This window comes from Tamandua tetradactyla, chromosome 8 (genome assembly GCF_023851605.1).
Source record: "Tamandua tetradactyla isolate mTamTet1 chromosome 8, mTamTet1.pri, whole genome shotgun sequence".
Taxonomy (NCBI): domain Eukaryota; kingdom Metazoa; phylum Chordata; class Mammalia; order Pilosa; family Myrmecophagidae; genus Tamandua; species Tamandua tetradactyla.
Window position 1 is genome coordinate 66,458,157 of NC_135334.1, and position 23,481 is coordinate 66,481,637.

A 23,481-nucleotide genomic window follows, 5' to 3' on the forward strand; every position below is an offset into this window, starting at 1 on the left:
GATGAAACCTTTCTACTTCAGACCTGTTTCCTTAATCTGTAAAAGGAAATTGTATCACCTGCCAATTCATCCTCCTTGGAAAGTACACTGAACTGGGAGTTTAAAGATGCATTCTTAGCGTGACCTGGTTTCTGACAGACCATATCACCTCAGGCCCACTTCCGCTGGTTCCTAAAGTCTGACATCTTGAGGGTAATGATGTGTGGACCCAGACTCAACTCTTCTCCCATAGGACAAGCAGGTCACCTTTGATGTCCCTGCTACCTGATCCCTTCCTTCTTTGACTCTGCCTTCCCACCTACTTTGTTCTTCCATGGAGGACAGGCACAGCTGATGGAAAGGGGACCATGTGATGAGAGCTGGTTTCAGGCCCTAAATAGGATGGCACCTGAGGGCTTGGGGCACGTTCTGGAGCAACTTAGGGGTGCCTTCCCTGAACCATGTCCAAGTTCAGCTTAGGCTAGGCCACAATGCTCCTCACCCCCCTGCCACATACACACACACACACACACACACACCAGCTGCTTAGAGGGAAGGAAAGAGGAATGTGTTGGCAACAGATATTTCTGGAGCAGTCCAGAATTCTCAGAGTCTGAAAACTCCCAAGACATTGGGGTGTCAGCTCCCCCAACAGGCAGATCCCCTCCACAGTATCGTTTTAAGTGGCCCCCAGCTTGTACACCCATCCCTCAAGAGGCAGAAGGCTCCCCACAGCTGCTCAGGGCAGCACCACCATTGCAGTGAGAATGCTCTTCTCCCTCTGCCATGGCCACAACCCATATGTCCCACTGCAAAGCCCAACTTTACCCTCTGGGTTCTCGGCAGTGCTGGTACTAGTAAGGTCTACATCTTTATTAACATAGCACTTCAGGTTACAGAGGGCTTTCAACTTCCGTAGGGCGTCTCACAAGTCAACTGAGACAGGAAGTATATTCTCATTTTACTGATGAGAAGTTCGGGTCCAAAAGGGGAGTGTCCCCAGGTCATGCTGAATGAGAGATAGAGCTTCAGTCACCATCAGGGGACCACACCCTCCTTGCTGCCCAGAAACAGTACAGAAACCCAAGGGTAAAGCAGGATACCAAAGCCACCGAGACGGATGAAGAATGACGGAATGACGTCTTGAAAGACTTCAGAGAAGCTATTTTTATTCCTGTCTGAGAAGATGGATTTCTCCTCTCTGTTTGGAGGGGGCTGTAGCAGTATCAGGGCACATGAGGTCATCTGCTCTTCACCAGGCCCAGCCCTCAGGGACTGCCGTTAATGCCCCACCTCCAGCCCCAGCCCTGTCTCACTGCTACAATGAACAAATTATTAGAGAAGCTGAGCCAGCCAGCTTTCCTCAAAATGGAGGATGACCTCGTGGGAAACACAAACATATGTGCAGTAAAATAGGACTCTATCTTAACCACAGGGGGATGCAAGTGGTGGTTTCTCAGGCACTGAGGCAGGCTAGGGAAGAAAGGGTTTGGGGGGTTAAGTGCCACTATGAGGGGGACTATCCTCCCCTTGATATGACACTGGTGTAGGGGAGGGGAGCGGTAAAGGATTTAGGCCAGATGAGATTCTTAGTCTCTGATCCTGTAACATGCTGTTTCTCACCTATATTCCTCTCAGAAAAGTACAAATGGTGCACATGTCCACATAAGGCACCCCATATATTGCCTCTGAAACCCCCTCTGTGGCCCAGGGTGTCCTAGCCCAGCCATTTGGATGTGATTGAGGCAGAAAAATGAGGAGGCCAGGGGCATGAAACCCAGCCCCTTTTTTGTGCAAGGGCTTGGAATTTGCTCTGCTTTTTATACCATAGAGTAATAGGGTTGTCTGAAAGGAGCTGGAAGGGAAATGCTATTTGATGGCAGAATGTGAAAACTATTAAGTTCAGCCCTCTCTTTTCCCTGAACCTAATCAGGCATTCCAGTACAAGTAGCCTGATGGGAGAGAGGGAAAGTAGGGGAGGAGGGGCATTCATTAAGCTGCTTCCAGTTGACCAGGACACTTGGGTGTAAAATCTTAAATGGGCCTGATCCCATTTATCAGGGCCTAAGGTCCAAATTAAGAGATGCAGGTCTCACCTTCACATCAGAGTGTCTCTTTCTACCCTTCAGACTGCGGACTGAAGTCCCAGACGCTCCCTCTCCATCTTTTGGCCCTTGGAAGAGCCTGCCTCCATCCAGACGCTCAAGCCTGGGCCTGCCTCCATAGCTCCTGTCAAGTCTCATGTGGCGGAGCATCTTTGCCCAGGTCCTGCACTCCCCACCTGGTTCCCAGAAGGAAGGGGTCAAGGCTTCGCATGAGGTTGGCTGTGGTGCCCCCACCAAAGGGAACAGGCTGGGGGGGCAGGGTTTGCATTAGAAGACAAGTCTATGGAAGTCGCCACCATTGCCACCTGCAGGATTGCAGCCCCCTGGAGAGCCTTCATCCTCATCCTTGTCTTCATCAAAGCCCCTCCCCCAGTGTGGCGATGCTGGGAGTGCAGAGATGTAGGCTGCCCTGCTCCGTGCTTCCTTCTCCTGTTCCTGAAAACACAGATTAGGGTGGGGGAGATTGGAGAACACTCCAGAATCAGACTCTGAAGCCAGAGCCCTCTTTTCACTCCCTCCCCCAATGCCATTCAGCACATCACATCTGAGTGCACTTCTGAGTGTCACTCTGGGTCCCCAGGGCCAGTACACAGAGGAACCAAACACAGCTTCTACCCTGAGACATTCAAGTTCTGTGGAAGGCTGGGTGGGAGAGACCTACCCTTTCACCTCATATCTAGGCTTTAAAATCTCTCTTCCTACGTCCCCAGTAGAAAATCCTAGCCCTTTGGAGGAAAGGAACTCAGTCATACTAAGCCATGGATAACTGACAAGGGCCTGGTGTGGCACCAGGAAGTAGGAGATCAGGGATTTTTGAGAATCACTCATTCGACACAGGAACTGCCCCACAGGCTCCCTGAGCGCTCATCCAGCTCACTGGCACTAAGATTGGCCTCTGTCTTTGAGAAAGTTCTTGCTCCTGCTGACCTAAGGACTGCCCCTGAGTGACTGCCTACCACCGGGCTCTGGCACTGCCTTTGCGTCCCCTACCTAGACAGCCCACAGAAATGAAAACCCAGCCCTGGTGAACCCCCCCAGGTGCTGTCATCCCCACACAGCATACCAGCTTCAGGCACTGGTGTCTACAGGTTCTGGTTTGGCCACTCTACTGTTTATAGCTAGTACTCATCCCAGTAGGTCAGAACCCTTGCTGTTGCAGTTACTAAAGATTTCAAATACCACCTTGGACTCTACAGGGTGGAGTCCAAGGCACAGTTATATAGAAGTTCATCTGGGGTAGAAGGGTGCCGGTGAAAGATCTACCCACTCCTACCTACTGTCTACTCCTGCAGCACACTTACCAAAATCGTTACTAAATAACTGCATAGTGAATTATTTATCTGATGTAAGGAGTTATGTCTATCTGGGTCACCAATATCAGCACTGAGAAGTTACTGGATGAATGGATAAAAGAAAAAAAAGGAAGGACTCAGAGGAGAAATAACTTATCCAAGGCTGGTGGTTGAGCTGGGATCGGATTTCCCTTCACCCCAGAAATGAGATTCAAGATTCTGATGGGTCTGCTTACCTGCAAGTAAAGGATGTTGTCTTTGGAAATGGCCTCCATCAAGTCCTTGTGCAAAGTGGGCTCCGCCCGGATTCTAGGGGAGCCAAGCTCAGCCTCGGCCCCTTCCGGCCGCAGCCGATAAAAAAGCACATAAGCCGTGTCCTTGGGGAAAAAGGAGGTGACATTACTGACAGACTCAAAGGAGGAGAAGGACACCCGAGTGTCATTGAACAGGTACCACTGGTTTTCTATCTCTGGCCTGTCAGCAGTTCCCAGAGAAGGGGGTGGGCGGGCAGCCCCCTCACGGGCATAGCAGTAGTAGTGACCACTCTCTGAGGACACGCCAGAGTGCACCACGACACTGCAAAGGTCGTAGGCCTGGCCCCGGCTCCCAGCTAGCGGCAGGCGCAGCAGCAGGGGTATGGAGACGTCATCCAGGATCTTGCGGCGGCGCATGGTCCGCAGGTCGAAGGAGAAGCGCAGCAGAGTCAGGATGAGGTAGCGCGGGCCCTGGCTTAGCTCCACCACCTTCTCAGCATCCTGCAGAGAGGCACATGTCTCGCAGTAGTAGCGGTTCTCAGCTGTCAGCCTTTCAGGAGACAGAAAGTAGTTGACCAGGTCCAGGACAGAGCGGGACCCCTCAGAGCCACACCTCTGCTCCCCAGAGGGGGCAGCAGTCTCCCTAGGAGACCTTGGTCCCAGGCTGTCCTCTTCTTTCTCCTTTTCATTCTCTGTCTCCTTTTCCTTCTCCTTCTCCACCTTCTCTTCCTCTTTCTCCTTCATCCTATCCTCCTCCTCTTCTTCCTTTCCGACTTCTTCATCCCCCTTCTTTGCGCTCTCTTCCTTCACTTCCTTCTCCCTCTCTGCCTTCTCCTCCTGGCCGCCCTGCCCTTCTGGCTCCTGACAGCCCAGGCCTTCTATGTCCAGCGCGGCGGGAGGTGCATCCCCTGTGATGCAGTGCTTCCTTTGCCTCCGAGGACCCTCCCTGTTTGGAATCTGGGACTGGGATGATGGTGGGAGGTCCCAGGCCCTGACGTCCTCTGCAGGGAGCATCACTGAGCCCAGGCGGTGGCGGCGGCGACAGCGCTCAGGGGGAGGAAAGGCAAGGGAAAGGTCCGTGAAGGCCTCCTCCCTGGAGGAGACACTGAGGCAGCAGAGACAGCATATTCGAGTCACAATTTTGCCGCCAAACATTTTCTCCACAGAGGTTGAACTTGGGCTAGGGGGGTCCTCGGGTGGGGAGGGTGAGCTGGACTGCTTGAGCTTTTGGCAGATCCTTACCCCCGTTTTCTCCTCTTCATGGAGCCTGGCGCAAAGAACACAGGGTCTACATACATACACGTGGATCCATTTCTAGTGTACTTGCCCAAATTCATGTCCACCTATCTTACTCTACTGGCCACACCTTTAAGCATGTCTGCACATGCAGAAATACGCACAGGCACACACATGCCTGTACAAAGCAGCATATGAAAACATACACCCCCTCACACGGCCAGGCACACAAGCATGCTACATAAAGAAATGCCAAATATATGTGCAGTGCTCCCAGAACAGTGACACCAAAATATACACATCCACATATCTCTACATACACATATGCACTCAAGCACAGCACAGTGCACATGCACACTTGCCCTACTCCCAGGATTGGTGGTTCAGTTCAGCATATCCCAAACTTCCCTCACACTCTACCCCAGCCCCACCCTTACCACATACAACTTCTCCACCTCTTGCACTAGTATGATGCAGCAACCCCATTTCTAGGAAGCTGGAACCAGTTCCAGAGATACGACCTTTCCCCCAGGAACTTCCTCCCAACCCAGAACCCTTGAGTGGAGCCACAGGTCTTGGCATCCCTTACCGATCCAGTAAGTACTTCAGATACTCCGAGCAGTCCTGCTGGGTGCCAGGGCTGAACCAGGGAGTCCAAGAAGCAGAGAGGAAGTTCTCTGGGGAGATGGCAGGCCGCTAGGACCAAAGGGTCAAGTGCAGGAGTCAGGTGCAGGAGCCAGGGTCATGAACTCTGTGGCGTGCTCGGCCTGAGGCTTCTACCTGGGGATTTACTGCCCCTCATGTCATTCTTCCCCCCTTCGTGATGTCCCTGACCCAACCCATCCCACCAAACATACACATTCTATGATTAGAGTTTACCTCATGGAGGTAAACAAGCATGGGCCAACCCTCTAGGACTCTTCCAGATATACTTCACACTTTCTTTCCATGCCTCTGCTCCCTGCCATTCCTCTCTTCTCCTATCTTACCTGTAGAGTTCAAGTCCCAGATGCAGTTAGTGTCACCTGTTTCATGATGTCTTCCCCATGCCCCCTTCCTCCAGCATAATTAATTTCTCCTTTCCTTGAATACCCGCAATATGCTGTATTTCACTCGTAGAGTACTAGATTGTCACCTGCAAGTCTGTCTTCTCATCAGAAGGGAGTTCCTTTAGGGCAGGCACCATGGCTTGCCCATTTCTGGGCCCCCACACAGGCCTTCTATAATGCCTAACCAAAGGCTTTAGCTTCCCTGAACGAACAGACAATATTTGTTTTGTTCACCAGTGTACTCTCAACACCCCTCAGGGTGCCTGGCTCAAAAAATAACAAAATGAATACAGCAGCATCTTAATACAAAGGACTGAGTCACTGAAGGGAGAGATTTGGGCAGCACAGCCCACTCCCCCTCCTGCCCACCCCAAACTGAGGCTCTGCATCTTCATCCAGGAAGTGGGAGCTTTTGTATACAGATGCAGGCAGAACCTGAGGAAGGGAAGGGTATCAGTTGTAGGGTATCAGTTAGGTGCCTGACCCCTGCCCTGCACTCACCTGACTGTGCTCCAGGAAGCCAAAGAGCCACTGCAGCTTGGTCATCAAGGGCTGTGAGTTGTTCTCTGTCAAACGGAGCACACAGTGCCTAAAGCTTCAAAACAAAGCAGGAATACCCAGGGTAAGCCCAGGTCACCCAAGGAGCCTTTACTCCCCCATACTGTAGGCAACCCGGAGCCTCCAGGCAAAGGGCAGAACGAACACTTGTAGCTGAAGCCTGGGCCAGAGGCCAGGGGCCAGGCAAGAGAAGCAAGCAAACACCTTGGCTTGGAGTATCTGAGGTCAAGGACACAACAATGGCCTTGGTTTGGATAAAAAGGGGTACAAAACTAGTGACCCCAATAGTCCCTTCAAGCTCTGGCACCCAAGACTCAAAGATTCAAAGATTCAAACGTTCTAAGGTCCTGTGGTCCCAGGTACTAAGATTTGAACTCTCTAGCATGCCCCAGAAACTGTGCCAATATCACTGCCAGCCACACCAGCCATTCACATACTCTTCTAGCTACTTCCCCAGGAAACAGTATTCAGACTCATCCAGAGCCAGAGGCCTTGCTCCAACCTTGGCCCCCAAGTTCACTCTTAATAGCCCCTGCTCAGAGTTTCTGCCCCTCCCCCTAGGGCCATCCCCAGTTATTCCCTTGCCTTCAGATGAGGATGGCCAGGGTCATTGTGGGGATATACTGAAGGAAAGGGACACTGGCAGGGCTGGACTGGTTTCTCCTTACAGGGAAACTGATCTTATGGCAACAGGAGGGAGCCCCTTCCTAACATCCACATTCCCTGGAACAAGCCAGTTTCTCTGTTCCCACAAGAAACTATGGGCAGGCAGGTCATGAATTTCTCTAAAGTAAGCCCACTGTGTGAAACAAGGCTGCTCAAAGTGTGGTCTGCTTGTCTGGTCTGCAACAAGATCAGTTCAAAAATTGAATAAATACTTAGAATCTTTCATAGCAATTGGACTTTGCTCTGACCATACAAATGACTCATTTTTCTGTAAGTCATTTTTATTGTATTTTACAAATGTAATGGTCTACAACAGACTGGAAATAAGAAAAAAAAATTTCAATATTAAAAAAAAAGCTAGTCCTTCACCACAGACAGGTTCAGAAGCACAAGAATCAGCACCTTAAGGAGTCCTAGAGATCAGCTCTAATCCCTTCTACTAATGAGGAACCCAAAGAGAAGAAACTTACTTGAAGTCATGCTATAAGCTAGAATCAAAGCTTACTTTCATTTTGACTGTTTAAAAAGAGATATCTAACACCAGGGTGAGCAGGCATTCTGCCCTGGAAGACACAATCCACTCTGGGAGAAAAGTCAGTGACGCCAACCAACCCAGAGCAGATGCCTCCCCATCATTCCTGTGGTCTCTGGCCCCCAAGCCCATCTTGAGTCCCCACCCTGTCTTGACCTACAGCCCTTGACTATGGCCTGGGGCCTTATGGGGGCCTCTCATCTGCCCTTCAAGTACCAGGAGACCCTGGGGAATCATACTGACAATACAAGGCAAGGCCCACCCTCTCCAGAACCCCATTCCCACCCCCACACCTTTCCACCTGTCACCACGGAACCCAAAGAAGAGGAGCAACAGCAGATGGAAAATTCAAAAGTAGGACCTACTCAGAAGCCATGAACAAGGCCTGAAGGATGCTGTTCACGTAGCATGTGTTGCCCAGATTGATTAAACCAATCTTGCCCGTGTCTGACTTTGCCATAAGCCGGGGATAGAAGCCAGCCAGCTCGCTCTTCTGTGAGGTCCAGGCATCCTGCCCCAGCAGTTGCTTGATGCGGTCTTCATTGGGAACATGAAGGTCCTGGGGAGAGAGCAAGCAGGCACCAAGGTCAAGTCTAAAAATATCACCTTCTCTGGGAATCGTTCTTGGACTGCAGCTACCCCACAGCCTCCCGATCACACCACCCACAAATGCTCTAGAGATGTGTATGCACAGCCCCCCTACTTATAAATTCCAGGTTCTCATCTTGACATGTGGGCCTTTTACATGATCTGTACTGTCTCAACTGCCTTAAGAAGGAGGTATGATCCCCATTTTAGAGATTAAAAAACTAAGGCTCAGATAGAGAAAAGAATTTCCCAGGGTCATATCGGTAAGTGAAGAATTTGTAAGCTCTGAAAAGAGCCCAGGGTATGATAAACCCTAAGTAATGACAAAACTGGCCCAGTTCCAATAGTGTCAAGATCTCAATTCTAGTCCAGACTCTTGTCCTCACTAGCTGTCTGGCCATGATCATTGACTCAGTTCGCCTCCCTGGGCCTCAGTTTCCTCATTTGTCCTACCTTATATCAGTTTGGCATTCTATACTTTCACGGTGCTTGCACATAATGATGTTCCTGCTTTCATCTTCGACTTTTAGGTTTGCAGAATCAGCATTCAAGCGAATTAATCACCCTCCCAGAACCTGATCCCACAGTTAGGATGATGGGAGGATCCCAGGGGTCTGAGGTATGGGTCCTTGGTCATGAAATCAGGGATTAGCATGCTTCCCCACTCACTGTCTTTTTCACATTAAGCAGCTTCACCTAAAAGAATATTACCAAGCGCTAGTTCTAACAATGATATATTTTAAAGGAGAGCACCTAAGCACAATGTAGTGTTATCTTAGATATAAGAAACATTAACAACAACAGTCCTTGTAGGCCTATTCTTATTTCCAGACCCTGAGCACAATGCCCTAGATTTGTCCAAGGCTCCAGAGTTTCAAACCACTTTAGCATCCAAAGCCCTGGTCTCCCCAGTGCACATGTGGCTACTACAAGAGGTCTTGGTCTTGCTCAAGCAGTGGTTTAAACTCTGGCTCTTTTCCCAGGATCATTTATCAGATAATTTAGGAGATTAATCAGTCACCTTGCACAGATAATAAAGACAATGGCACTTCCAGAGAGGAGATAAGAAAGATAGCAGCTCAGTATCTTCTCTTTTTTTTTTTTTTAAAGGAAAGACAGAGAGAAGGAAGGAAGGAAGAAAGGGAAACATCTTTAAACATTTTCTTGCTTTATTGTATTCTGTTTCTCCGTTTTTGTTACATGGGCTGGGGCCGGGAATCGAACCGAGGTCCTCCGGCATAGCAGGCAAGCACTTTGCCCGCTGAGCCACCGCGGCCCACCCCTCAGTATCTTCTCTTTAAGTTACTTCTTTTTACTCTCTATTGTCTCCTACCCAATCCCCCCATAAAATGAACAAATAAGGCCAGAAAGGCACACACACACACACACAAACACACACACACACACACACACACAGAAGATGCAAAAATACCCTCAACAGAATAAATGCCATTTTTTCTCAAAGGTAACACTGTACTCTTAGAAAGGGATAAACAAACAAAAACCTCCTGAATAGCTCTCAAATTTAAAATTTGAAATTTACATATGATGGCTCCCTTAGCAAGGATCACAGCGCCCAGAGAAACTGCCATAACCTAACACGACTGCTTAAGTAAGAAAGCTTTCCAGGACTTATTTATAAAAGAGCATGTATACAAAGAATTGTATACTCACTGAATACATATGAAAGGATTTAATAAACAATAAAACCCTTTAGATAATTTGCTGCCTTGCCTCTCAAACAAAGCAGGTTTGAACCAAAGATTATTTAAAGTCACAGGACAAATATAGTACATCTTCCTAGAGCTATATTCTCTAATAGTCAAGGATGAAAAGTATGCATATATTAAAATGAATACTTACATATATCATTAATATAAAATGAAATTTAAGAGAAACTCTGAGACCATGTGAGCCTGCTTTGGGAAAGTCCCCTTCTCTGATGTCAAGCACTTTGGTGGAAACATTTGAGAAGCCTGCATCTACTGGATAGAGTGGTGATTCAGCCTGGTTTTCAAGGGCCTCTGTTCTGCTCATTTTTCCAATCTCCCCTCCACTCTGCTGCCACCTTACCACCATACTGGACTTGCATTTTCCCACTTCCATGCCTTTCCCTCTGACTCATCTGGAGTATCTTCCTACCAAGGTCTAACTTATTTGCCAAGGTCTAACTTTTATATCCCCTCTTCATGAAGTTTCCCAGGATCTTCTCAAGTGGGGTCCCCATGATATATGTACCTGTCTTAAAACCTAACTCTCTGTACCTACTGGTACAGGTATTTGCAGACCCACCTTGTTCCCTGGATCAGACCACCAGCCACTAGATGAAAAGCGTGGGTCTCACTCATCTTGGGTTTCCGTCAGTGTGAGTTTTCTAGGGCAGGGCCATATACTCTCCTCTTTGATCACACTCTAGTACTATAACACTCTTCACAGTACACTCACATTGCAATGGTATTCCACTCACTCATTCACTCACAGACATTTTTGGGCACAGAGGACATAGATCAACATGATAGGGTCCCAGATGCTCACAATCAAGCAGGAGATAGTATCAGTTACAGAATCTCAGAACACTTGATCCACCTCCATTATGATGCCTAAAACCTTGGGCCACATCCCCTACAAGTGCAAGTCCTACCTCCTCTGCTCATCTACCTCCAATGACAGGGAGCTAATGACCTATGAGGACAGCTCATCTACCTCCAATGACAGGGAGCTCATGACCTATCAGGACAGCCCCTTCCACTGTAGGATAACTCATGTTCTCTTTCATGTTAAGTTTGAAAAACAAAATATCCACAAGTAAGTGCCAGAAGTTGTTTGTTTATCTACTACCTCTCATTCAAGGTTGATTGTTCTCTGTTTGTCGTTTGGGGATTATAAACTCATTTTCAGTGGGATTTTATCTGCCGTGACTTTAAAGAGGTTTGTTTCTGTTTCTACCAGGCAACCCTTTGGTATTACAAGGTTGTGACTACTTTTAATGTTAGTTACTGAATGTGGGGAATCCCACAACCCCAAAGATGATATAAATGGAACCTCTAAACCCACAAGAGAGCAAGCCACTGATTACAAATTCCTTTTTTCCCAATCCAGAGCCCAGATCAAGCCAGAAAAAAAAATCTCCTTAATGTCTGTTTGGAACTAGCATATATATTTTTTCTAGTTTACTGTTTCACTAACAGTAAAGCCTTTCTTGGGACCCGGACTTACATGGGACTCTTACAGCCAACTCTCTACTTGGTGCAGGCTATAAGCTTGGTTGCTGAAGTTGGCCATCTCACCCTCCCTCCCTCCCAGCCCCAGGGCCAAAGAGCACCATCTCTCACTTACCGTTGTAGAATTCAGTTTTCTCTTCCTTTTTGCCCCTTGGGGGTTCCCCCTTACTTTCTTGCAAGCTCAGCTATGTGCTTAAAAAGATGTCTGTTATATTTTAGCAAGCATCTCTAGGTATTTTGTAGTCAGATTCTTTTCAGGTTTTACTCTGCCCTACTGCAGAAACGGAAGTCAGATCAGAGATTCCAAAAGCGCCACCACATAGCTAGACATCTTCACCCATGGTCAGACCTGCCTTATCTATCAGGCAGTGGGAAAGGACACGGGCTCAGCAATCCAGTGCCCTAGCTGTCTCATACTACCTCTGTGACTTCGTACAAGTCACCAAACCTCTCTCAAGTCTCATTTTCCTTATCTAATCTAATGAAATTAAAATAATAATATCAATAATATCTGCTTCATAGTGTTCTTGTTAACATTAGAAGACAAAATCTTTGGGAAAAACAACTATCAAATGTAGCACAATCTACAAATGTCAGCCACCGCACTGGCCAGATTCTAGCAATCAAGCCCAGATTAGACTTTCCTCGCAGCCTCCTTCTTATTTTATTTTTCACTGTTCTTGGGCTGACCCTCATGGACTTCTGCACAGGCGCTAAGATCAGAGTTACTTGTATTCAAATCTGTCACCCCCATTAGGCTGTGAGCTCCTCAATGGCAGAGTCTTTGTATGCCTTATGCCTATGTTCCAGCTCCCAGCCTAGGCCTGGCACAAATCGGGGCATCAGTAAAGACCGTCATGTGAACAACCACGCACAGGCTCTGCTTTGCAGTGCTCACTGTCTGTCTGAGGAGGAAAGGGGGCCCTGACTCAACCTGGTCGTGGAGGTGGGGAGAAGTGTTATTCAGGGTTATTAGGGAAGGCTTCCTGGGGGAGGTGACATTTGAGCAGAACCTAAAAGGATAAACAGAAACTATCCAGGCAGAATAAGCAAAGAATGTACGGTCAGAGGGAACAGTTTGCTCAGGGCAATCATGAGAGGATGACCCCTCTGAGGAACAGCAGGGAGTTTAGTGTGCCTGAAGCACAGGATGGTCCCGGGGAGGTGATGGGAGGCAGATGAGGGGCTGCCACCAATTAGTAGTGTGGCCTGGAGTGACGTCCAGTGCCCTTATCAGAACATGGTGTGGGAGAAGTGGGAGTTGTCACTTACCTTGATGGCCTCCATGATGGGCTCATACAGGTCTGGAAAGCCCGGGAACCGGAACACCATGCAGTGGACCAGCTCCGCCAGCTGCTCCAGACAGCTGGTTCCTGAGTTTGAGTCCTCCTTGACCAGAGAGGCCACCATTGGGGGGATGTGAGGAAGAAGCTGTGAGAGCAGAGCAGGGTTAGGCTCAGAACCAGTTTATTCACCTGAGATGTAGGAATAGGGACACTGCTGGGAACACCCATAGCTCTTTGAGACAGAGAGGTTTGCCCACTGTCCCCTTCACCACAGCTCAGAGCTCTGCAGGCAGAGATTCCTTTTACAAGGCATATGACTTTGGACACCCTGCCTCAGTCTTCATCTATAAAATGGGACAAAGCATGCCCTCCTCACAGGGTTGAAGGGAGGTCTGAGTCCAAGTCCCAGCTGCTTAGCCTCAACAATGGCCCTGCCCTTGAGGCCTGAAGGCCTGAGTGGCCAGAGCTACTCTGTCTGCTAGGAGTGGTAGTGTGGCCAAAGCAGGACCGGCTGGGTGGACAGCCTTGACAGGACACAAGAAGCAGCCTCTACGGATAAATTCTTTCAACAAACATTTTACATGTCAGGCACTTCAACTATACCATCTCCCTTCATCATCACAAGGACTTTATGCCACAGCAATAATTATCACCATTTTCTAGATGAAGAAACTGAAGTTGGACAGGTTACATCATTTGCCAAGGATTTCACAATGGGTAATGGGAGAAGCTGACATCTGAACCAGGTCTGTCTGATTCCTAAGCCCATTTCTTTCCCCTGCACTACAGAGCTTTGACTCTCAAACCCATGAGGATGCTTTACCATCACGTCCCAGGAATTGAGAGAGTCAGGCCACAAGAGCTGGGGGCAGGGGAGACCATGAGAAGGATGGGAGAGAATAAATATTTGTCAAAACCCCAATGTGTTGCAGACTTTTGACAAATATCTTCTCTCCCAACACGCTAGGAGTTTACCCTGTTCCAGACCCTGAGAGGTTAAATGCCTGGCCCAAGGCCACCACATCTGGCAAATGGCAGAGCTGGAACTCGACCCCAAGTACAACATTCCCTGGTTCTATGCTTTTTCCATTGCAACAAATTGGAGGTATGAAGCTTTACTGCCCTGATTAGAGGACTTGAGAATCCAGGGCCACTTTTGCAGGTCCTGTCGGGGAAGGCAGGCAGGATGAGGTAGGCAGCTTCCTGGGGACTCGGGCCATCCCACCCAAGAAGGTCCCAGAGGAGAGCAGAAAGGGTCTTGACTGGCAGCCAGGCCACTGGTTCTAGTGGGCAGCAGGGCACAGAATTGGGTGTCTGACCAACTTGGCTTGAATTTTCCCTGTACCGCATGCCAGCTGTGTCTGGGACAAGATAACCTCCCTAAATGTAGTTTCCTCATAGAAAAATGGACAGAAACCTCCCTCATGGGGTTTTCTGGGAGTTAGATGAGTTACCGTAGGTATTTCTGGCACCACGACTAGCACACAGCTGCTACCCCAAGAACGTGAGCTGTCATTGTTCCAGGCTCTGTCCTCTACTCTGTACCATGGGGAGGCCATGTTTAGTCTCTGGTCTTGGTTTCCTTTCTGTAAAATGGGGTCTCAGACTCTTCCAGTCCTAAGCTCCAGGGCTTCAAGGTCCTAGCTTAAAGTCCCAACTCCTCTACCCCCAAGCAAGACAGCACCTGGCCCCCGAGGGCAGCAACCAGGGGCCCTTACCAAGTGGAAGGCCTCATGGGAGTGCTGGAAAGTCAGGAGCATGTACTTGAGGACAGACAAGGCAGCTCCCCGGACAATGGGGTACAGCAGCTTGGAGAAGACCTGGAATAGAATCCCTGGTCAGGAATCTCTCAGGCCTGGGCCACCAAGTCTGAGTACAGCCATAGGCCTGAGATGGGGACCAGTCCCAGGCAGAGACATGCCAGAGTTGAATCAGCAGACCCGTGCAGAAGCAAGAACACAGAGGTGAATGGACAGTTGGAGAAACGATGGCAAGCAGGTAGCTATCTGACAGATGGATGGAAAGACCAAATGTGAGAGACACAGACATATCTGCATGAGCAGTCAGAGGGATGAAGGAGAGGAACCTAAGGCCCAAAGAGGGGCCCTAAACTGGACCAGGTCACACAGCGAGCCCTGGTGCTCTGCCTCCCAGACCTGCACTGCCCCTGACAGGGGACCGGTAGAAAAGGCCATAAGTCTGGGCACGGACAGGAACCCACCAACCTTCTCAATTTTGGCGAGCGAAACCTCGATCAAGATGCTGAACTTCTTAACGGCAGCCAGGCCCTTCAGCAGTGCAATGATCCACTTGTCAATGTTCTTCCCCAGGGGCCAGGACACCCAGTCGATCATCCTGGTGAGGGGAGTGACGGTGACACAGGGACGAGGGAGCCCAAACGCCGAGGTGAGGGCAGTGCAAGGACTAGCCATAATGTCCTGAGTTCCAACATTAACTCGAGCCTGCACAGGGCAACCTGGGGTCTGGGGGATGAAGATGACACCTCTGGGAAATGCAAATGGGACCAGTGCAGACACCTGGGAGAAACCCAGGCTCACACCCCACCAGGCAGGAAGCCGGGCCCTCAAAGAACCCCATACCTCACCCTACCACACTGCGGCCACAGTGGCAGAAGGGAGCTTTTGGCTGCTTCTGTCTGGATCCTGGGGCCCCATGGCAGGAGAGTACTGTCCCTAGGCCAGAAGCTCTGGCTCCAGCAAGCCCCTGCTATGGGATCTGTAGCAAGTCACATCACTTCCCCTTTCTAAGCCTCAGTTTCCTCCTCTGTAAAATGGGGACAACACCTACCTCACAGGGTATTGTATGGATTAAAAGTGATAATACTAGCTAACACTTATTTAGTATTCAATCAGCACCAGGTAGACCCTATCTTCTTTACACATAACTCATCTGATCTCACAACAAAATGCCTATATGGATTGAGCATGAAGATGCTACATGGTAGGGGTTTAGGAAAATGTCACTATTATATTTTTGGATTCAGCAGCTATAATAATAGCTGACATATCTGGCACTGTTCTGGGGACTTTATATTATTATTTCATTTTATCTCATTTAATCATCACAACAGCCCTATTAGATGGATCTATTATATTTCACCTGATAGATGAGGAAGCATAGATTGAATAACTTGCCCAAAGTTACAGAGGCAAGAAGTGGTAGGGCCAGGATTTGAACTCAGGCAGTTTACCTCTAGAGCTTACTTCTATAGTGTCTTTAACTATTAAAAAACAAGGAAACCAGGAAAGCACTATGGAGGTGGATCTGACACAGATGTGTAAAGAATGGCAGGGGAAGCATGCGAGGTGGATGGAATCTGCACAGGCAAAGGCCTGCAGGCAGGAGGGTGGACGGCATATTCCAGGATCACTGGTCAGGCAGATGTGCCCAGACCACAAGTGCGATGACATTCAAATGATGTGGGAATGTGCAAGAGCTCTGTGAGCTGAAAATCCCCAAACTCTGTTCATTATATCTGACAAAGTCAGAAAGCATTTCATAAGGTCTTTCTGTATACAACCCCATGGAACCTTGACAACTTCTTATACCGCCACCCAGCTCTCCTTTTACAGTGGTGGGAGGTGAGGTAGGGAACTGAGGTTCAGGTTGTTCACTGGCCTGTTCAGGATCACATATAGCCTGCCAGCCTCATTAGGGCAGGCTTTCTGTGCCTCCAAATCCAGCCTAGGGCCAGGCACAAAGAGGGGCGCAAGAAAGGATTAATGAATGAATAAGCATGAGGACCTAGCCCTTTAATTCTAAATCTCCCCACCAGTGGAGAGAGCTTCTGGGAGGAACAGAGGCGCCCCAACCCTGCCCACCATTCGGCCTTTAGCACCCCACCTGCTAATGGCAGTCAGCATCTGGGAGTCCGTCACACTGTCATCGTTGCTGAGATTCCGGACGACGCCATCCATGAGCTCCAGTGGGAGATGCTGGACCACACTGGCCAGGGCACTAGACGGTGGCTCCTCCTCTGGAACAGGGGGCTGTGCTGAGCTCTGCAGGGCAGGTGGGCACCTCCCCTTCTCCCCCACCCTACCTCCTTATGCTGCTGAGGAATTAGGTCCAGCCTCTGCCAAGAGCACACAGGGAATCACCTTGCCTCCTACAGCATCAAAGCCTCTGATTCTATGTGAACTCATTCACTCAACAGACCTTCATTGGAACTGCTTTGGGCCCAGCCCTGTGCTGGGCATAGAGATGAAGCATTGATCCCCAACTGCAGGTAGACAGGCAAGTCTTTAGAAGGGGCAACATAGGAGCAGGCCCCCGCAGGTAGGAGTGACTATGTGGGCCTGTGGGGGAGAGGGGCACTCCAGGTGGCCCCACATGAACAGAAGCCTAGAGGTAAGAAAGTGCATTTAGTTATGGAATTCTTTGTCAAATTGTATAAGGATCCAAATCCTTATACACAGCCCTGGTTCTTCCTGCCTGACACATTCTCTTCCTGTCCCCCTCTACAGCCCTATAATCAAGGAAGGTGGAGATCTTCTCAATCATTACACTGTAGTCCAATTTTTCAGTTGTCATGGAGGGCCAAGATTTTACATTTCAGATTTGACACTTGCAGGCTCCATGGTGTCTCCACACCCTGCTCCTATTGCCTGGTGCTACCCATCTCTCCAGACTTGGTTCCAAAACCACCACTTCTATGAAACCTGCCTGACCCAAGGGGCATGACTAGCTGCTTCCTGTTGTCTCCTTCAGCCCCCTGTTCCTCCTTCTGGCCAGACTGGCCTATGTCCAGGAAACCTGCTCGTCTCTCCATCTACAGCACCCAGCACAGGGTATGAACAACACAGTAGGTACTCAGGCTATAGGTTAGCTTACTAAATGAAGGTGCATCTCATTCCCCAACCTGTGCATCTGCCCCTTGTCTACATGTGCCACACCACTACCGTGGGTACACACAGGCAGAAGAACCTGCGTGGAAAAACACTTGCCCAGGCACCCACCCACGACCTGAGCGTGGCACCAGGCCTGCCAGCACACGCACCTGTGCAGGAGATGACGGCGAACAGCTCCTTGAGGCAGGGTAGGATGGCTGCGGGTTGCGCGCGCCACAGCTGCGCCAGGAGCGCGCTCACCTGCTGAGCCTGCTCCAGGAATTCCACCGCGCCTTCCTCGCCCTCTGCGGGGCAGCGGAAGCGGCCAAGGCATCGCACCAGCTGCTGGCAGAAGAGCAGGCGGTGCGGGCCGTCGGGTACGCAGCGCGGGTGTCGAGCCAGCAGGCGCGCCACCTGCGCGCAAGACGCGGGCCCCGGGCGCTCGCACACGGTACGCAGCACCTCGCGCCGCAGCAGTGCGAACACCTCGTCGGCCGCGGGTCCCTCGGGCAACAGCTGCAATCCCAGCTGCACGCAGGCGAGCGCGCGGGCGCCCGGCGGGCCGGCGCCACCCTGCAGCAGGCGCAGCACTCGGCGCGCACTGAAGAATTCAGCGAAGACGTCGGGGTGGTGGCGGCCGGCCACGTGCAGCAGCTGGCAGCCCACACGGCGCGGTAGCTCGTCGGTGCCACCCACATAGAGGCGCGCGCCCAGCGTCAGCAGCGCCAGACACTGCTCACGCTCCAGCGGCTGCCGCGCCGCCTCCAACACGCGCCGCACCAGCCCTTGCTTCACGCTCGCTGGGTACGACGACGTCACCACCGCCTCCAGAATCTTGTCCATGGCGGCTGGGCTGCAGGGGACAGGGAGTGGGGTCACACTCTTACCCGACAACTTGTGGGCCTCATGAGCCACTGTCCAATTCCCCTTGTGGGCCCCTGCGTGCTGAGACTTTGAGTGAGCAACTCAACCTTTCTGGGTCTGTTTCCCCATCTGTGAAATGGGGGAATGATACCTACCTCACTATGATAACATCATGATGAGGTAAAGCATAATGCCTGGCACATAAGCTGCAGTGAGTTGTAGCAATTGCTGCTGGGCCCCTTTATCTAATTGGCACAAAAGCAACATATGAGCCTATTCCCCACCCCTCTGTTCCAGGCTCCTGGGTGACCTTATCCACTCCAGAAGCTAGATCTAGAAGCTATTGTCCAAAGTATTTGTCAAGTCCTGTGGAGGAAAAGGGGCACAAAGAAGTCACACCTCCAGGGAGGGAGGGCTCTTGGGTATCCTAGCATACTTCATTTTTTCCCAACTCATCTTCTTACCCTTTCCCCAATGATCTACACCTTAACAAACCTCCATTTCTTGTGCTTGCTGTAACTTGCCAGAAATCTTCCATCTCCCAAGACCTCCACCACCACCACACAGGCGCTCCATGCAAACACTTATTTCCCTTTAAAACCCATTTCAAACACCCTGTCCTCAATGAGAATGTCCCTAGTCCTCCAGACATAATCCATCCCCCACCCTAATTCCCCCGGCCGCTTGTGGCCTCATCCTCCATTGCAGCTAGATCACATAGTTCTGGTACTGTGTGGATTCAAAGCCCTCACCACCATGGAAGCACAGCATCTCACCATTGCTTCTGACCTGCCACTGGGCCTGGCCCCACAGCCTTGCCTAGCGGCCCCCACTTCCACACAGGCAGCTTGAGGTCAGCGGTCCTCATGGTCACCAAAACCAGTCAATAATATCTTGGCCACATTCATGCAAAAGGGTTTTAGAGGCTTCAACCTCACCTCCCTACTTCATGAATGGGGAAGCTGAGGCTCAGAGAAGGAGGGACATGTTTTTGTCAGAGCAGGGATTAGAACTTGCATTCAGCCTCTCTGGGGTGGGGTAGGGGGAGAAAAATAGACTGCCAGCATTCCTTAGGGGAGATTGGGTTACCCCTCTAGGCCCCAGGTGAGCAGATGGTCTGTGGATGCTGGCTCTCACCCAAGAGACAGCCTTCCCACACAACGCAGCAACAGACAGCACTGTTTCCTTACAGTCATGAGCTACTCTTGGGTTGAATGTGCAACGGTCTGGGCACTGAGGGGGCAGAGGGAAAGAGACAAGGAGAATCCTGATTTGGCTGATTCTACGATGAATTTCATCCATCAGCCCTCACTGCCAACTTCATATTTTACATTTCCACTCTCTCTCCCTGGGTTCCAGCCCCGACCAGCAAATCAATGCTTCTTACCTGGACTAGTACAATGGCTTCCTCACTGAGCTCTTCATTCCCTCCCTCAGTTCAGCCTCTGAAAGAGGCGTGTGTCCTAAAGAATAGAGTCCTGGTTTTGGATCTAGTCAAGCCACTGCCTCCTGCAAACACCATGAAGGTAGGTGTTCCTTCACATCTCTGAGCCTCTGAAACCAAAAACCTGCCCCCTCCTTAGCCTTTCCTAGCCAAGGCTGCTGCTCCTCCCCAAGCCTTTGGCATATAACCCTGACTCTGCTGGCATCACATTCTGGGGGTCCCAGCAACATCTCTCATGCTCCAGGGTACGCAGTAGCCCATAGGAAAACTAGTCCTTTCCTCGACAGGCCCACATCCTTTACCTGTCCCATTCTTGGTGGCATGTCCTGCACATAGTAGGTGTGTTGGTTTGAAAGGATGCATGTCCCCTAGAAAAGCCATGTTTTAATCTAAATCCCATTTCATAAAGGCAGAATAATCCCTATTCAATAATTAGCTCATCTCCCTGAAGATCTCCCAATCAAGAGTGGTTGTTAAGCTGGATTAGGGGAGATGTGTCTTCATCCATTTGGGTGGGTCTTGATTAGTTCCTGAAGTCCTATAAAAGAGGAAACATTTTGGAGAATGAGAGCAATTCAGAGAGAGCAGCGAATGCGGCAGCACCACGAAGCAGAGAGTCCATCAGCCAGCTCTTTGGAGATGAAGAAGGAAAACGCCTCCTGGGGAGCTTCAGGAAACAGGAAGCCAGGAGAAGAAGCTAGCAGATGATGCCTTGTTCACCATGTGCCCTTCCAGATGAGAGAGGAAACCTGGCCATGTTCGCCATGTGCCTTTCCAGATGAGAGAAACTCTGACTGTGTTCGCCATGTGCCTTCTCGCTTGAGAGAGAAACCCTGAATTTCATCGGCCTTCTTGAACCAAGATATCTTTCCCTGGATGCCTTTGATTGGACATTTCTATAGGCTTGTTGTAATTAGGACATTTTCTCGGCCTTAGAACTGTAAACTAACAACTTATTAAATCCCCCCTTTTAAAAGCCATTCCATTTCTGGTATATTGCATTTCAGCAGCTAGCGAACTAGAACAGTAGGTATTCCACAATCATTTATTGAATGACTGAAGGTCTATACCGGCTGCAGTATTTATCCAAGCCATCTAGGCCATGGAGATGGGCCCTGTCCTTGAGACGCCTCTGAACAAAAGCGGTGAAAGCAGGAGAGGAAGGAAGATCCTCCTCCAGCCCTCCCACTGGGCCCAGCATGGGGCTGGGTCAGAAGCAAATATTCAGTTGGTACTTTCTGATTTTAATCCATCCTGGTCCTAATCAACCAGCTCCCTATCATGAGTGGTAACTCAGATATTGCTCTGCCTCCCAACAGTATACCCCTACTAGCTGTGCATGTGTGCGTGCGTGTGTGTGCCCACGCATACAGCTCCAGTGCGTGCTCTACCCCCACACCATGGCCCCAACTCAGTCTTCATCATCCCTCCCGGGCCTCTCCAGCCCACCCAGCGAACACTGTCAGATCAACTTCATTACGTAGTAAACGCACCCTGCCATGCCGCTGCGCAGAACTCTCAAGGTCCCCCAGCCCCTTAAGGATAATCTCCAAACCCCTGAGTCTGGTACTCAAGCCCTTTCTGTGATCCTAAGCTGAGGTGGAGAAGGTATGGAGATGAACTTGAAAAACCCTGTTCAGTGGAGAGTCGATAGGAATTTGGGCCCTGGTTCTGATTACCACTTTAAGGTAATGCCCTCTCTGCTGGGAAGGGGCGTCTCCCTTGTTTTTTTCTGACAAATCCAGACTCATCCATCAATGCCCAGCTCAAAGGCTTCCTCCTCTGGGAAGCCTTTCCTTATCTCTCTGCAACTTGAGTCTTTGAGCTCTGGCTTCCCACACCCCTCCTAGCTTCTCTCATTCCTCTGCAGTGTAACTAGATTCCATGTCTGTCTCCCCCACCAGCTAGGATCACCCCGGGCAGGAAGTAGGTCCAGTCCTCCTCTCTGTGCGCACTGCCCAGCCGTGCCCAGGAGGGTGTGCCAAGTGACTGATGAGACATGTAACAGCAAGATGAAGTAAAACCAGGGATACGACCAGAAAAGTACCTTCTAGAAACTGGTCTAAACCTTGGTCCAATCACAGTCCCCTCCTCTGCCCAGGGTTAATCAAAGAGCTCCATCTTGAACCCTGAGAATCTTAACTTTCAGCCAAGAAAGCCCCTACAGCTATCACTAGACTGGACTGAGTAAGCCTTCACCATTCTAGAAATGACTCAAACAACTAAAGCTGAAGAAAAATTAAAAAAAAAAAAATGTTCCAGGTTGATCTGAAATCAAAAGCTCATAGAATCTCATAGGATGGGCAGGAGGCTCCAAGAAGGTTTCATCAACTTCTTCCTACCCCAGGGTGGAAGAGCTTCCCTGAGCCCCTATTCAGCACCTAAGAATTAGGGAGCTAATTCCCTCTCCTCTCTGACCCCCAAACCCAGCTGAGACAGGCCTCCCTCCTTTGATTCCCAGAACTGCCAGAGCGAGGGTTGGGGGTACCTCCCCACACCAGTAAGAGCTCTCCATCCCTACCCTCCTGTCTCCCCAGGATTCTGGACTGCAATATCTCTCGGTATTTTTTAATGAATGGGTACCCAAGGCAGCCCTGGGAAGGAGTTCCTCACCCTACTTCTAGGGGCCCTTGTCTGGGTCACCAAGCTGTCTCTTGAAAAGGAAAGGATTTACTGGTTAAAAAGCAATTGCTTTTTTACTGAAGGGGAAGGGAGCAGAGAGGTGGGAAGAGAGCAGGAACATCTATTCCCTCCTCAGGAACCCACCGCCCTTGCCCCTCCCCTCTAAGGGACACTCTCACATCTATCCCCACCTCCAGGTTTCTGGAAGCACAAGCACCAGGCTTACATGTCAGACTTACATACAAGAGTCACTGTAGCGAAAGTACCCAGGGAGTGGTGGAAAACCATTCCCAGCAGTGGTGGCCTCCAGCCTCTGGGCCTTCTAGTCCATGCCCCAGCTCAACCCAACCCCTTCCTTCAGTTATACCAGTGTCCCAGTGCCCCAGCCGGAGGGAGGGAGCCCTCAACCCGGGAGGAGTGTAGGGGGGAATCACCCAGATACACATTAAATGGAGGAGGTTGTGGCCCAGAGAGGGACAGCTACTCGCCCAAGGTCACACAGCGAGGCCTAGGATGTACCCAGACATCTTGCCTCTCAGGCCCGAGTTCTCAGGGCCCTACGCATCAGTCCGGGGTTCTCGAACTGCCAGGGTGCAGACACCCCCTCCCCATCCCGCACACACGCCACCCCCCCCGACCTCCTTACCTCCGGACCCCAGTGGCCCCAGCCTCAGAGCCGGCTGCCGCGCGGGGTACTCAGGTCGGGCTGAACTAAGCAGGGCCGAGCTAGGTCAGGGCGGGTCCTCTGCTCCCCCTGGGGTGGGGGACGCCCTCCGCCAGGTTCCAGACTGCAGGGATGCTTTTCCAATACAAAGACCAATCTCTCCACCCCGATCTGCACAAACCTGTGCCTAGAAAGCCCGACTCTGCGGCGCGGCCGCTGGGCTGCGGGACGCGGCGGGGGAGGGGCGAGGTGCGGGAATGGGGCGGAGCCG

General features: G+C 50.5%; 1 protein-coding gene across 1 annotated transcript; it reads right to left on the bottom strand.

Annotated features, from left to right (window-relative positions):
- Positions 1 to 661: 661 nt before the first annotated feature.
- Positions 662 to 23,455, bottom strand: USP35 (ubiquitin specific peptidase 35). The gene is made up of 11 exons (XM_077113459.1): positions 23,193 to 23,455; positions 17,787 to 18,469; positions 16,631 to 16,763; positions 14,992 to 15,121; positions 14,485 to 14,586; positions 12,753 to 12,911; positions 8,037 to 8,230; positions 6,417 to 6,510; positions 5,456 to 5,562; positions 3,613 to 4,897; positions 662 to 2,519 (listed from the first exon to the last, which is right to left on the bottom strand). Exons 2-11 carry the CDS (start codon positions 18,457 to 18,459, stop codon positions 2,352 to 2,354), a joined length of 3,045 nt encoding a protein of 1,014 aa, XP_076969574.1. The 5' UTR covers positions 18,460 to 18,469; positions 23,193 to 23,455; the 3' UTR covers positions 662 to 2,351.
- Between the last annotated feature and the right edge of the window lie 26 nt (positions 23,456 to 23,481).

Coding starts and splice junctions, on each gene's coding strand:
- USP35 (XM_077113459.1), bottom strand. CDS start 18,459: ATGGACAAGATTCTGGAGGCGGTGGTGACGTCGTCGTACCCAGCGAGC. Junction 16,764..17,786: donor CGCCGTCATCTCCTGCACAG/GTGCGTGTGCTG, acceptor CCCCTGTTCCAG/AGGAGGAGCCACCGTCTAGT. Junction 4,898..5,455: donor CTGAAGTACTTACTGGATCG/GTAAGGGATGCC, acceptor TCTTTGCGCCAG/GCTCCATGAAGAGGAGAAAA.